At 44.4% G+C, this 16261-nt stretch overlaps 1 protein-coding gene across 6 annotated transcripts in view; it reads right to left on the reverse strand.

Moving 5' to 3' along the window:
* The window catches only part of UNK (unk zinc finger), an 84466-nt gene that overhangs the window by 22462 nt on the left and 45743 nt on the right, over nt 1–16261 (reverse strand). For 3 of the 6 annotated variants that reach the window (XM_053299133.1, XM_053299132.1, XM_053299130.1), the window contains exons 2-9: nt 11315–11524; nt 10686–10862; nt 9042–9172; nt 8774–8909; nt 7666–7783; nt 6335–6419; nt 1147–1289; nt 134–181 (exon numbers count right to left, since the gene is read on the reverse strand). In XM_053299133.1, coding sequence (XP_053155108.1) covers nt 134–181; nt 1147–1289; nt 6335–6419; nt 7666–7783; nt 8774–8909; nt 9042–9172; nt 10686–10862; nt 11315–11524 — 1048 coding nt within the window. The other 3 variants (XM_053299135.1, XM_053299131.1, XM_053299134.1) reach the window with 3 other exon arrangements.

Genomic DNA, 16261 nt, shown 5'->3' on the forward strand with positions numbered 1-16261 from the left:
GTGACATGAAGGATGCTTGAATTAAGTAAAGGGGGTGGAGACACTAGGAGAAACCTACAATGTCTTTATTCTATTTTCTCCACACAGGTGACACGATGATTTCTCATCCCTGCAGTTAGGAGTGGATACTTACTGTAGTGGAAGTGGGGCTAGTTGGCAGAGTCCCTGGTTTATTCCATACCTACAGCACAAAACCAAAACCAAAACCAGGCTATGTGATATGGGTTACTTACTTCAAGGAAACTGTCAACTTTAATCAATCATGTATGATAGTCACAATTAAATATGGTTCATCCTTGCAGGCTACATACACAGCCAAGGAGAGTGATGAAACGGCAGACAAACACACTTCAATATGACCAACGTATGTGGATCTGGGGACACTGAGGGCTTGTGCAAATGTGATAAATGGTGGCAAAAATCCAAACAGGATATGGTGGCAAACTTCCCAAAGAAAAGAGCTTGAGAGAAAATTCACTAGAAATATGAAAGACCCTGCAAAGGGATATTTACGCATGCACAGATCAGAACACAACTACTTCAGATTAAATGCTACACAAAAGATTCAAGTTCTACAATCACAAACATTTATCAGGAGCAACTGCCTTCATTCACAAGAAAGTGCTTCAGATTAGTCCTAAAAACGAGAGGGCTTAAGAACCACAACAGGAGAGTGCTCATCTCCTGTTGTTCTTAGGGCACCTTGCTCAAAAGAAGGTGGAAAAAACCCAAGGGATGTCCCAGAGGCAGCCATTTTTCAGAGAAACAAAGAACACTCCCCAAATGAACAGATCCTAAGCAGGAAGCATTCCATGAGTTCTACATTTTCAGAGAAAAGCCCTAGGCCTCACCATATGGCAGCTCGGAAATGACTTGAAGTCAATTTAAAGCAGCTCAGCTTGTCTAATCCAGTTTGAAAGTTGCAGTTGTGATTTAAGCCCATGCCATTATGTCCCTTCAATATCTTAGCTCACAGATGGAAACCTGCTTTCTACTCCTTCCGCAACCCCTTTCTGGAGAAATCACTAAGTAGATACAGTTCCTTTCATTCAAAACCCTTCAGACAGAGCTCCTCCTCCCCACCCCCACCCTACATTCACATCTAGGAGGTTTAAGAGGACAAGAGCTTGCAATAGAACAACATACATTACTAAGGTCTGGGGCCTGTGGGCTGGAAGGGCTGACAGGAACAGAATCGCCTGCCGCTGAGGGCATGTACATTACAGGGCCTGCTTGCGTTGGGCTGGAAACAGCTGAGGTTGACTGTAATTCTTCACTAAGTGGAGGTTCTGTAAGAAATATAAGAAACACAAGAAGTATGCAGGCATGTGAAAATAGGAACATAGGAAACTGCCATATACTGAGTCAGACCATTGGTCTATCTAGCTCAGTATTGTCTTCACAGACTGGCAGCGGCTTCTCCAAGGTTGCAGGCAGGAATCTCTCATATCAGCCCTATCTTGGAGATGCCAGGGAGGGAACTTGGAACTGAGATGCTCTTCCCAGAGCGGCTTCATCCCCTGAGGGGAATATCTTGCAGTGCTCACAGATCAAGTCTCCCATTCATATACAACCAGGGCAGACCATGCTTAGCTATGGGGACAAGTCATGCTTGCTACCACAAGACCAGCTCTCCTCTCCTAGACTGTGTGGCACTGGTAAGAGCAGAGGGTGCATAGATCTGTAGAAGGTAGCCCTAGCTTATAATCACAGTAAATTTCAAACCTAGAAAAGAAGTAAGAAATCACAATAAGATGAAGTGTGCAATTCTTAGAGAGAGTGGTCCACATACTATACAGCTGTAAGTGGGTGGGTGGAAGAAGGGCTGTTGTGCGGTTGTACAGGGAGCTTTCAGCGTACCTGCAGTAAGGGTTTCTGAGGTCGAACACATGCAGCGTATTGTTATCTTTAAAAAAAACATTTTATATCCCGCTCTTCCTCCAAGGAGCTCAGAGCGGTGTACTACATACCTGAGTTTCTCTTTCACAACAACCCTGTGAAGTAGGTTAGGCTGAGAGAGAAGTGACTGGCCCAGAGTCACCCACCAAGTATCATGGCTGAATGGGGATTTGAACTTGGGCCTCCCCGGTCCTAGTCCAGCACTCTAACAACTATACCACGCTGGCTCTAGGAGTAGGAGCGAGCAATTTTAGCTTCTCTTCCCTTGCTGCCCAAGACCTTTCCACTTGCAGGAATATGTCCCTGAGTGTCACACAACCTGAGGGACATAGTCATGTGCTCAGCAGCAAGAGTAGCCCTCACTGTAGGTACGACGAAGGCTCCCTGCAACTGGGCAGCCAGTGTAGGTAACACCTCTTCGCCTACAGGGATGATCTTAAAGAATGGCAGGCATTGCTATTCATAAGACCCATTTTAATCAGGGGTTCCATCTCTCATGTTTGATAAGGACTGCTTCCTGGTGATTAACTAGCATTCCAGTCCTAAGCATACTTATTCAGAAGTAAGCACAAATCATTTCAGTGACATTTACTTCCCAAGGACACATGCTTAGGATCGTAACCTGAGGGACATAAGAAGAGTCCTGCTGATCTGGTTTCCAACAGAAGCCAGCCAGATGCTTCCAAGGGGCACACAAACAGGGCTGAAGGCAATTTGCCTTCCCTGCTGTTACCAGCTAGCAAGTGGAATTCAGGGGCATACTGCTTCTGAACTTGGAGGCTGCATCCAAAAATCATTGATAGTCCCTCTCTTCCCCAAATTTGTCTAATCCCCTTTTAAGACCATCTAAGCTATTGGCCATCACCACATTTTATGGCAGTCAATCCCATAGATTAATTGCAAAAAAAAGCATGTTTTCCCCAAACTATGCACAGTTTTGTGGTGTTGCCCTTTCATGAGCTTGTTTTAAAGACTAAAAAGTCCAAACACTTTCACCTTTCCTCCAAGGGAAAGTAGTCTTATCCCTCAGTCATTCCAGTTGCTTTTCTGTACCTTTCCAGATCTAACAGAGGTTTGTAAGTTCTGTCCCCTATGTACAGAAACAGAAATGGGTTTGTGTTTTGGATTACAAACTATGATAAATGCCTAGGCAAAAAAAAAAAAATACTGCTGATCTCTCATGCATGGATTAAAGTCTACCAAGTGTAATGTTTCTTAGCATCTGACTTCTAGGAAGCTTATGCGAGGTCAATCCCATGCTGACTGAAGCCAATTAGGACATACTAGTACTGAAGTGACAAAAATGATTTAGCTTAATCCCTGAAGTTCTGTTTAGATTTTCATTTCTTAAATAGTTGGAAAATTATTCTCCTGATGAAACAGAGGTCTTGACAGCTTTCTTATATTTGCAGGTCTTGACAGCTTTCTTATATTTGCATGTATACAGAAAACCAGCATTTGTTTTACCATGAAGGAAAAAGCCTGTGCACACAATCAATATGATTCACATGATACCATTCACAATTCAGCTTGCTATGGATCCTCAGTACCATGAGTTGATAGTAGTCTTCAATAAGCGACATTATCAGTTTTGGGTGTACAAATAACTACAGCAAATCCTTAAATCAGCTGATAATCCTTTGTACAAATGATACAAACTGAAGGGCACATTTGTACTGCATATACTGGCACTGCAGACCCTCCATTCATTTTAACACAGAGGACTGCAGTGAACATCCATGGTTCACTACAATTCTGTATTAGAGCATTCTCAGTGGAACATAGATTCTAATGAGCCCACAATGCTAAATCCATGGGGAAAGAATGGGTATACACCTATGATTTACACTTCTTCAGCTCGTACAACAACAACAACAAATTACACATAGGATATATTGGACCCAGGAACAATTAAAAAAGAATGGGTTATCTCAGGATGGCTACTGTTGGAAAGGTGGACAAAAAAATGCCCATTTATATCACAACATGGTTTCTTTGGGGCGAAACAGTATGCCTTGAGTACTGATTATATAGCAATTGTTTGGAAACTTTCAGACAATTGGATCTTATGGATTCATAGAGCACCTCTGCTTGCAAAGCAGCCAGTGTTGCAGAAATAGGAAGAGCGAATACCACCAACAGAAGCAAACTGGGCAACATGTATGGTAGAAATGGCTATTGCACACAAGGAATGCTTCTGTGCACATATGGAGGAAGGGGCAATTTTTAGTGATTCCCCCCTCCCTTTGCAGCTACCTATGCCTCCAAAAATTATGTCCTTAATGGCCCCACAACCCTCAGGAGCATATTTCTGAGAGGCACAGCTACAGATGGTTCAATGGAAATCACCCCTTCCTCTCATGCGCACAGAAGAGTTCTTCATGTACTCCTCTTAGTTTGGATGCTGACCAGTGAATCTCAAAATGTGAGGTCAGCCTGCACTGGGGTGTGTGAGAGAATTTTGCAGAAAACCAACCTCCCACCCCGCCATCAGCCAAGATCTGGGTGCACTGAATGTCTCCTATTCAAGAACCCTCACTGATCCATGTAAGGACATGCCAGAGTGACTTCACTTTCATTGCCCCATCATCCTAAAGTGACAGGGGAAGAAGGGATTTCAGAAAGAGCTTCATAAGTTTCCCTGTGCATAGTTTTAGGAAGGGCGTAGGGTGGGGGTGTCAAACTGCAGCCTTCTAGCTGTTGTTGGCTTACAGCTCCCATCATCTCTGGCTACTAGCCACTGACTGAGGATAACGGGAATTGTAGGCCAACAACAGCTGGAGGATCTCTGTTTGACACTCCTGGCTTAGGGAGAGCTTGTTCTATTCCTCTTCTAATGCCAGTGTTGGACCACAGGGTCCATATCCTTCTGTTCTTTATTGAACTAGGAGGCCCCACTCATGCCTGTGCATGTGCCTTGAAATATCCCCCTCATTGTTATATATATTGCTCAAATACTTGCATACTTGCAATACTAGCTTCATTTCTGTGTAAAGATATCAATTCACTTTTCCCATTCACATTTACAGAGTCACTTCCTAGGTGTTATCCTAATGAGACCTAGTGGCTAAAAGAATTTTTATACATGAACTGAAACTCAAGACAGCAGTTTGGAACATCATCTATGGTGCAATATGGCCTGAATGCCAGTGTGCTAAAGAAAAATCTTCACTCCACGTATCTACCTATCAACCACTGGCAGTGCTCCCAATACACAGTTCCTCAGACAACTGTGTAGGGCTGAGAAAAATGCCTGCCTGAAGCCCTGGAGAGCCTCTGTCAAGTCAGAGTAGGCATTACTGTGCTAGATGGACCAATGATCTGACTTGGTAGAAAACAGTTTTCTATGTAAATAATGTAAAATTATATTTAATAAAATTTAAAGTTGACAAAAAGCTTTTGACCCACCATTGTTTCTGGTCAAACAGACTTGCAGGTTTTTGTAGCACTTCCAGCTGTTCCCGAAACTAGTCTACCAAAGTGCAATGAGCACTATAACAGACTTATGAACATACTTATGAACATAACTATGTTAGACTGTTGGTTCATCTCACTCAATACTGCCCAATCGAACCAGCAACTGCTCTCTGACATCTCAAGCTGTTTTATCCTAGCTCTGTTACAGAAATCCATATTTTAAAATTGGAGACACCAGTGATTAAACCCAGGACATCCTGCATGAAAAATGTGTGATCTAACATGAAACTAAGGTCCTTCCTCAAGATCTGCTGGATAGTGCCCAAGAGAAGTGAGTTTTCCTCCCTCAAATGGCCGGAGCAGTTCTGGAATCGCTTAAGAGAAGCGTGTGAAAGAAATAACGCTTATCTGCCTATCATGGAGCCGTCTGAAAAGCGGTGTGTGTGTGTGTGGGGGGGAACGGGACAAAAAACCCACTTTCTCACATCAATCCCTGCCATCTCAAAAGCATTTGCTTTTTTAAAAGCTGTTTTTCTTTAGACAGTGTGGGCTCCTCTTCTCTTCCAAAACTTTTTGTAAAAAGAAATGAACAGGCTTTTTGTACACGAAGTAAGGCTTTCCCCATTTTCCACAGTACCTTAGGAGGCTATTGAATGTTATATTCTGGCAAATTACAAATTAGAAGTCCAAAGTATCTACAGTAAAACATAAACAGTACAGTTCCCTCACTAGCCACTGGAGGTCACTTCTGCTTTGAGGAAATACCATTACAGCTAACACCATCCGGGTTTAGCTTTTCCCCCCCTCCAAAGTACAAAAAGGGATATTATATACAAAATAAAATTCACTGGAGTATTTACTCTTGTATTCTCTCCAGTACCTTCTGGTTTTTTGTTATTTGTTTGAGGTGTTTTTGTGTTCGCTTGATCCCTCAAATGATGAAGTCCTAATCTGAAGCCTAGAAAACACTTTGCTCATGGCCAACATTTTACTACTATAAGAAAAAAAGTCCACATACGTTCTACATGTGCAAAGGCACAGAAGGGTCCTCGGGGACAGCTGCCGGACTGTTGCATGTCATTACATTTTGTTGATTTGTAGATCTGGAAACCAAAACAAAATGCAGATTATGGCAAGATGAAACTGACTACACAGACAAACCTATAGTGCATTTAAAAGGAGAAAAATATTCCAAGAGATACAACAGAGAACTTGATGTCTCCTCAATTGTGCTTTAAACGTATGGGTCAGTTCCAGCATTACATGCAATATCCACAGTTGGCATTGTTACTATGAAGATATTTGAATTTAGAATTCATCGTGACTGCAACTCTGAGTGAGTTCCATCCACTATTTAAACCACTTGATCTATTCAAGGACGCAGTCTCAGTTCACAACCTTTCAGAAAATACTGTTTGCATTGTTCATTCAGAGGAAACCGGTTTGGTTGTATGTACCCATGGAATTACTCCAAAACTCATCCCACATCTACTTCTGATCTCCACTGTCTTTCAAAGTCTTTAATGTGTACCACCATCAAACTCTACTCCCATCTGTAAAATACTGTTTGGATACAGTTAGTAAACAGGCAAAACAGAACGGGGCGAGGAACCATAGCTGAATTGCTTCTCTCCTCTAGCTTTTAAAAACATTATGCTGCTTGGGTAAACTAGACAAAACTAGACGAGGACAACCATATCCCAGCAATACTGACAAACAGTCAGAAAACAAATGGTTCTCTTAGAATAAGCCTGATGGAGAATTGTGCACACTAAAGCTAAGTTAGCTATGCTTATGTGCTAGGAAGGAGGCAAGTTCCAAACATCACCTCTGATGTTGCAAGTCTTCCTGACATTTAGCGGCCCACCACTACTCTAGGCTTTGCTCGGAATAAGACAGTAAAACCTACTTTTTCTGCATTTTGGACATGGAATGTGTTTCTTCACATGACGCAAGTCCAGAAAAATAAGAGACGGCAGGCAAGATCTGCAATATCCTCTGCCTCTCATGAGCCCCGCAGCCTCCTGCCTGCACTGCCTGGGCTTCTGTGTGCTGTCCACCCACCCACCCGTCCCTCACCCTCCCACGCCCGCCCATCGAGCTCCCTTCGGTCCCTGCCAGCTGCACTGTCTCATGCCTAGGAAAATGCTTCCTTCCCCAACATGTTTAGATGGCAACCGGGGGACTCTAGGAGACGATTTCAAGACCCAAGTAAGTCCAGAACCCCAGGATCCTCATTCCTTTTCAGTATGCTGACTGCACTTCTGCTGGCAGTGACTCAACACCTGCCAGCCCTGGAATCCTTCTATTTCTCTAACAGTGCCCAACAGGAAGGGCTGCTTACTGTACCTCGGGGTGGAACTGTTGCTCTGTGCGAGTGTGACAGTACTGGCACGCATCTCCATTGTCACACTTACTGGGATCTCCCCACTCATCCCCATGTTTCACACTGGGGCATGGGGAGGACCTGCACAAACAAACAGAAAACACGACAGAGTCAGAAACCCAAATCTTCAGGTACCTTCAGGTAAACTTATCACCACACTGCCCCAAACAGGACATCCAGATCTACTGCTTCTTGACATCCTTGCCTCTTCATTCTGTATATATTGAGTACCTTTACTGCTTGCTCGGCAGCCTTCCACAAGGAAGGGACGCGTCTCAGTTCAGCACCCAAAGATATGTACAGCCTATTTCAGTTCCAATTGAACTAAAGTAGAAGCTGGTAGCTTTCAGCCATGTAGATGGGTTAAAGCTGAGCACTAAAAGGCAAGTGCTTGGAGAAGGGAGTCTGAACCTTGTCCATCCCCTCAGAAGAGGAAAGCACAGAGAGGCAGGAGGAGAAGGCATTAAGATGACTAATGACAAATAAGCAGCACATCACTTGAATAGAAAGTATGGGGATTTTCTTCGAATTTACTGTCTCAGAGAGGTGGTGGCTAGCTGGCCTTCTCTCTGAAGCAGTAAGCTTTGACGTACTGTACAATTTTCACATGAGAGCATTTTCAAATGATTCTCTATTTGAAGACTGTGGCCCTACACTACTACCTAAATAATGACTCTAACCCCAAAGCATATTCATTGCTCTCAGACTGACTAATGCTTTGAGAATTTCAGCTTCAGAAAGAACGTCATATTGATGGGAATCCACTGGCAGCAGAAAGGCCTGTGGAGCCACACTTTCACTTGCTGTGCTACGATTTCATTTGTGTCTACAAAGCAAGTCACTGCATTACAGAGTGCCTGAAAAACATCTCGCCTAATGGCATGCTCTGTGGCCAGATGCTCCACAGACCAGAGTCACCTTGTTAACCACCTGGTCTGCAGTGCAATCCTCCACAACAACTGATTTACCTTCCATCACTTTGAAGTTAGAGTGAAACTAGCATCCAAAACTCCAAGTCTGTGGTCCCTCACAGCCATGTCACGTCTAACTCCAGGTCTTGAAGCACTGTACCTGTATTTGTGTTTCCTAGGGCTCCTTCTTCTATCTTTGCTATTATGGTAGTAAGGGCAGGCATAACCCTGACGACAGAGACGTGGGGGCTTCTTACATTGTTCTGTTTTGTAGTTTCCCAAAACATATGTTGTGTCTGTGAAGATAGGCGTGACTGGTTAATTTGAGATGACAAGCGTATTGCTTCCTACATGAAGACCCTTGTGAGAGGAGGAGTGGGCAGTCCAAGAACAATGGACACCCCTGTGTAAGACCCTAAGGAACTCACCTTGCCACCTTGGCTCTTCACTGAGTATTTTCTCTATCATAGCATGGCTAGCGGCAACTGCAGACTGACCCTCTATGCCACCCTCTGATGTGGTCTGACCATTCTGCAAAGCCTCCATGGCCTGAAGCTCCCTTAGGGAACAGAGTTAAATGAACAAATAGGCAGACAGAGAAGATTCAGAGAAAGTGATGTGTGTCTACCAGATAGGAATTGCCACAATGCAGGAATTCCCATACATTTTTTCTGTGTGCCAAGCCCACCTTTTAGATATTTAGGACCCATACAAACATCCTGCCCTCCCATTTTTCTGGAGACAAACCCCTACCCCCAGCTCAGAAAATATATTGCCCACCCAGCCAAGCTGAACTTAGATTCTCCCATCTTCCACTGTATTATTAATTCCTTATCCAACACACAGATCCACTTGCATGCAGGGATATAAGGTTTTATGAAAGGCATAACCACCTGATGAGATCTTACCCACAGGGCCTTTCCCAAATTAAAAGAGCATCTATGGTTCTTCCCACCTCCCAAAAGAAATACAACTAAATAACGTGCTTCAAATATTCCATTTCACATTACCTATTGGTCTTCACTCTAACATATACAGAGCTAATGACAAAAACAATGCTTATTTAACTCAATTCCTACATTTAACATATTTTTAGTCTTATAGACCTATTGGAAAATATACCTCTATCCTAATATCATCCCCTTTTAAATAAAACCTGCCTTTCCCCGTTAATGAAAACAAGGCTAAACATCCAAGCGCTTGCATTGTTTCCAAACCCACAAAGAGCTAAACTAGACATTTGGTAGCAGTCATTGATCTGGGAAACAGTCAGGGCCAAATATTTGCACAGCAGAAGGTGCTATTTACAGGTGTGGGCAGGTAAGGGGGTACTTAACTCTGCTACCACTTCCCCCCTGCAATTCCCTCTCTGCCCCAACCACAGACTCCTAGACATGTGGTTGTGACATTCAGAAGAAAAGCAGCTATAGCACGGAAGTTGCAGAGAAGATCAGTAACCATCTTTTCCTGCTCACAGCATCTCCCCTGCAAATTATGTCCCCTCTTGTACCTTGGTTCCAGCTCTATGGCTACTGCCAAATGTCTAGATCAGTCATAACTCCAGGTTGCTCAAGTCACTTATACAACTCTTACACACATATAGAAAAGAAAAGAAAAAAAGCCACACAATTGCTTTTTTACAGAAGGGTGATTTTTGATAGTCAACTGATGGTGGAGATAACAGGGTGCATGGGTGAGAGGGTAAGTTCAATGTCTTCCAAGCCATCTTGTCACCTCTTGAACACACTACTGGAGCTCTACCCAGAGTCCGGCAATGAGATGGCTGGGCTTGTGTTGAACTTATTCACAATAATAATTTTCCAAATGGTTCGCTACCCCAAGAGACCTTGCCAAAGTCACCTTGCAGTGTACAAAAGGCCACAGTAACCAGCCTCAAAGGATTGAGCAGAGCAGGTTCTTTGCTACATCCTGGGGCAGAAGGGCATCATGAGGCAGTATCATCCTTCTGAGGCTAACACACAACACACTCAGCAGCATTCTGGTCTCTGATCCATTCTATTTAGACTCAGCAAGCATGATCCCAGGGAGGAGGAACGCAATCATCTACTAACCTTATATCATAAACTGGAGAGCGGAGGTCATGGGGCCCATGAGCAAAAGCACAGTGGAGGCCGTTCTTGGTGCAGTTTCCTTTCGAGTCAGTTTCATGGATGCAGATTCCAGTTTTGTAGTAGCGCAGGTGGTATCTCCGTTCTGTGTCACCAGTAGTTCTATGCAGGAATGGACACCTAAAGGGGAGGGGGGAAAAAGAGAGCTCGTAGAAACTCAAAGGCTGAAACATGCTCCCCAACAAGAAACTCTGTTTTTAGATGAATATAGTCCTCAGGGGTGTCAAATCCAGAACTTTTTTTCCATTGGTAAAATAAGGATATAAAATGAGGATGCAATCCTCAAGCCATTTATTTTAAAACAAACCTCACTAATTTCTCTACGATTATTCCAGACGACAAAACTTTGAATTACAGCCTTCAATTTCTGAGAGGGAAAAAAAAAAGAATATAGAGGAGTGATGCAACCGTGATTAACATTTTGTTCGAGTTCCTACTGCAGTTTTTTCCACATTTCTTCATGGGTTATTCTGCATGATTTCTAAAAGCTGCTTTGTTGAATTCTTTCCTCTCTGTAAGTGCAGGCTGGAATCTCCATCTGGTCAAGTAAGATGCAGCCTTGAGTAACTTACTCATCTCCTTCTGGACAGATCCCTGTGGTCTCATCATATTTGGTGCAGTAAATGTCAGGACTGTAGTTAAAGGTGCCATCCCGGCGGCGGATTGAGCGGCGGCGGCGCTGGTTAACAAAGTGCCAGTGGAAGCATGTATAGGGCCGGTGCTGAGTACACTTGTGTTGCACAAATAGGGGGCACTGCTCTGTGCGGAATTCCTTCAGGTACCTGTGGAAAGAAAGAAATTAGCCTGAGCTCACAGTTGAACAGTTCAGCAGAGCCCACAACAGAGATTCAGTAGTATCCGAATATCCAACTTAAGTATGTAGTACACTGCTCTGGGCTCCTTGGAGGAAGAGCGGGATATAAATGTAATCATCATCATCATCATCATCATCATCATCATCATCATCATCATCATCCTCCATCCTCTACACTAGTTTCTCTCCACCTTGACACAAAAGAAAGAATCCAAACCCACAGTTCTATGCTTACGCCAGACTTGGGTATCATTATTGCTAAGGTAGTTGTGCTTCCCCTGCTCTCTTCCCAAATGGCTGATGTACATTTGCCTCTCACCCAGGGACAATAGGTAATGGACCCAAGGCAGGCAAGCAAGCAGCAAAGTGCAAGGCTGGTGTATGTTGTATTAACTCTTCACTCAATTTAGAGACTTCATTCTGAAGCTTTTTGCACTTTTGGTAGAGTTCAAATTCAGATTACAATGGCCATAGCGTGGTGACAGATTGGTAGGTGATCAGTGTAAGGTTTCTCACGAGATAGGAGAATCCCAGTGTATGTACAGTACTTTTTATACAAGTCAATGAATGTTGAGATTTTTAGGAAGCTGCATCTGCTGCTGGATTACGTTGGTAAAATCAACCCCCAAACTCTCTCTCAAATGATGAACCACAAAGTATGCTACACTTAAAAAGAAATTTTTTAACCTCCTCCTCATTTTGTCATAGACCCTCCCATCAAAACCTGAAACACATATGACAATACCCCTAGCAAACATGTAGCTCAAAGTGAAAGTTTAGATTAGGGAGCTCTGTATTTTCCACTAAGCAAGATCTAGACTAGTGTTGTGCTCATGTAACAACATTGCTTAAGGATGTTGCACAAAGAAAGTAAACTCTCTTCCAGACTAATAACTGTGCAAGCTGAAGATGTTGCACTACGTCTAGTGCAACACGGGGCACTAACTAATATTACACAATCTTCTATAGTATATTCCATCTTCTTAAAGCTCACCCAGGATTGAAAAGTATTACCTATATTTCAATTGTCTTCAAAACTTCCATGGCCAGGGGTTGGAAGAGAAACCGAAAAACTGACCACCACCCTTTGACTTCAACATTTATGGCAATTTCCCCCCTCTCCAGCTAATGCCTGCAGATGTTATTGCCTACATCATAATGAAAATTGAGGAAACAGATCTAATTCAAATGGAAGGTCACATACTGAACAACTGTGATGGAGAAATAAATTCATGAGTCTGACATCACATTTCAACTAATACCTTTGCCCTCCCCCCTTGTAGGGGTGTGCACGGTCCGGAATTCCCCTGGTCCGGCATGGGGGGGACTGTTACTTTAAGGAGGTGGTGGTAGTACTCCCCCCCCGCCGCCGCTCTTCCCCCTCCGGCGCTGGTCCTTCAAAAAATCTTCTTGGGGCGGCAGAGTTCCTCCCTGCCGCCCCTGCCCCCCGTCGTTGTCCTTCAAAGCCTTCCATGGAGTAGATCTAGTGGCGCGCATGTGCCCTTCGCGGTGCGTGTGCTCTCCTCTGCCGCTGGCGCGCACGCTCATTTCTGTTGCTGGCGCGCATGCGCCAGCGGCGGAGACAAGCGCGTGCACCGCTAGCTCTACTCCGTGGAAGGTTTTGAAAGACAACGACAGGGGCAGGGGCGGCAGGGAGGAACTCTGCCGCCCCAAGAAGATTTTTTAAAAGACCAGCGGCGGGGGGGAAAGAGCGGCTGGGGGGGGAGAGCGGTTGGGGGGAGAGAGCGGCTGGGGGGGGAAGAGCGGCTGGGGGGGGAAAGAGCGGCTGGGGGGGGAAAGAGCGGCTGGGGGGGGAAAGAGCGGCTGGGGGGGGGAAGAGCGGCTGGGGGGGGGAAGAGCGGCGGGGGGGAAGAGCGGCGGGGGGGAAGAGCGGCGGGGGGGAAGAGCGGCGGGGGGGAAGAGCGGCGGGGGGGAAGAGCGGCGGGGGGGGAAGAGCGGCGGGGGGGGAAGAGCGGCGGGGGGGGAAGAGCGGCGGGGGGGAAGAGCGGCGGGGGGGAAGAGCGGCGGGGGGGAAGAGCGGCGGGGGGGGAAGAGCGGCGGGGGGGGAAGAGCGGCGGGGGGGGGAAGAGCGGCGGGGGGGAGTACTACCACCCCCCCTTAAAGCTACATGCCCCCGCCCATCCGAACCTCTGGACCGCCGGACTTCCGAACTGGTCCGGAGATCTTTTACAGTGTGCCTGAACCGAACCATGCACACTACTACTCCCTTGTCACAACTCTACTACTGCCCCCTGGATACACTTTATTAACTAGGCTTCTTGGTTCCTCTTCCTGGCTACACTGCATTCCACACCAACACAGTATTGTTTTCTTATTCCTGCTAACTATAGTGACCTGGTGAAATTCAAAAACTGGCAGTTTTTCTAACCAGTGAAACAAAAAGTCACCCAAGCCAGTTAGCTGGGATTCATGTAAGTAAGTAAAGTGTGCCGTCAAGTCATTTTCGACTCCTGGTGCCCACAGAGCCCTGTGGTTGTCTTTGGTAGAATACAGGAGGGGTTTACCATTGCCTCCCCCTACACAGTGTGAGATGATGCCTTTCAGCTTCTTCCTATATCGCTGTGGCCCGATATAGTTGTTTCCCATAGTCTGGGAAACATACCAGCGGGGATTCAAAGCAGCAACATTCTGCTCGTTAGTTAAGCATTTCCCTGCTGCGCCACTTAAGGTGACTTGGGATTCAAACACAAAACTAAAAATGTAGCAACTACAATCAACTTAAGTTTCTTATCATATTTTAAACCTTCATTGGAAACAAGGATGCCTATATGTTTAACAAGATGATTAAATATTAAATAAGATGACAGTATTTTATGACAGTCAGAAAGAGGGTGTGTGTGCATATGTCTACAAAAATGTGTATAAGAAAACAATGGGTCAGTCATAATTCTCTCTCTCTCTCTCTCTCTCTCTCTCTCTCACACACACACACACACACACACACACACACACACACACTCTCTCTCTCTCTATCTCTTTCATGCATATGCGCGCGCACACACATACACATACACACACACACACACACACACACACACACAGAGTAATCAACTTCATGGCTGATTGAATGCCTCAGATTGTTATTCAAAGTAAGGAACTGAAAACATCTAAATCATTCCCCACTATTTCTGTTGAATTACTTCCTTTCGTTTCTCAAGCATTGCCTATTGCTGTAAAATTGTTAGTGTGATTGCAGGCACTAAGAGGTTACTGCTGGAACCAAATACTTGGATACTTCAAATGCCCCAAGAGAAATCTATTGAGAGTACTGGACTAGGACTGGGGAGACCCGAGTTCAAATCCCCATTCAGCCATGAAACTAGCTGGGTGACTCTGGGCCAGTCACTTCTCTCTCAGTACAACCTACTTCACAGGGTTGTTGTGAAAGAGAAACTCAAATATGTAGTACACCGCTCTGGGCTCCTTGGAGGAAGAGCGGGATATAAATGTAGTAGTAGTAATATATTATTGTTGTTGTTGTTGTTAAGCAGGCTGGGTGAACGAGGTCAAAAAATGTAACCAACAAATACAAGATCTAATAATAACACCAGAATTAATAAGTGAAAGAGCAAAGAAAATTAAAAATTGGACTGCACCAGGCGATGATGAACTGCATGGCTTTTGGCTTAAACACCTAACCCGCCTCCATAAACAACTATCAAAACAGTTCAATCACATTTTGCAAGGAGGTGATATTGAACAATGGCTAACAACTGGGAAAACTAATCTCATTATGAAAGACCCAGCAAAAGGTGCAGTTCCAAGTAATTATAGACCGATAACCTGCCTGCCAACCATGTTCAAATTATTAACTGGAATAAAAGCAGATGAAGTCATGCAACACTTATTAACTAACAAACAGCTTCCAGTTGAACAGAAAGGAAATTGTCCGAACACCAGAGGCACAAAAGACCAGCTGCTGATTGACAAAATGATTTTAGAAAATTGCAAGAGAAGAAAAACCAATCTAAGTGTTGCATGGATTGACTACAAGAAAGCCTTCGATTCATTGCCTCACACATGGATACTAAAATGTTTAGAAACAACTGGTGTCAGCAAAAACATTCAGATATTTATTAAAAAAGCAATGAGCATGTGGAGTACAAACTCAATGGCAGGGACACCACACACGCCAGAAACACCTGGGCAATACTTGTTATCAGATACACTGCAGGAATAATAGACTGGACCCAGGTAGAGATAGAGATGCTAGATCGTAAGACCAGGAAAATCATGACCATCAATCATGCTCTGCACCCCCGCAGTGATGTCGATAGGCTATACCTCCCTCGCAGCTCAGGTGGAAGAGGAATGCTGCAAGTCCATCAAACAGTAGAGAAGGAGAAAAGAGGCCTTGAAGAATATATCAAGGACAGTGAAGAAGAGGCACTTAAAATGGTCAATAATGAGAAACTATTCAACACCAATGAAACAAAGCAGGCCTACAAGAAAGAACAAGTCAAGAACCGAGCAGAAAAATGGAGAAATAAGCCACTGCCTGGTCAATATTTGCACAATATAAGTGGAAAATCAGACATCACCAAGACCTGGCAATGGCTTAAGAATGGCAACTTGAAGAAAGAAACAGAGGGTTTAATACTGGCTGCACAAGAACAGGCATTAAGAACAAATACAATAAGAGCAAAAGTTGAAAAGTCAACAACAAACAGCAAGTGCCGCCTTT

Source organism: Hemicordylus capensis, chromosome 2 (assembly GCF_027244095.1).
Source record: "Hemicordylus capensis ecotype Gifberg chromosome 2, rHemCap1.1.pri, whole genome shotgun sequence".
Taxonomy (NCBI): domain Eukaryota; kingdom Metazoa; phylum Chordata; class Lepidosauria; order Squamata; family Cordylidae; genus Hemicordylus; species Hemicordylus capensis.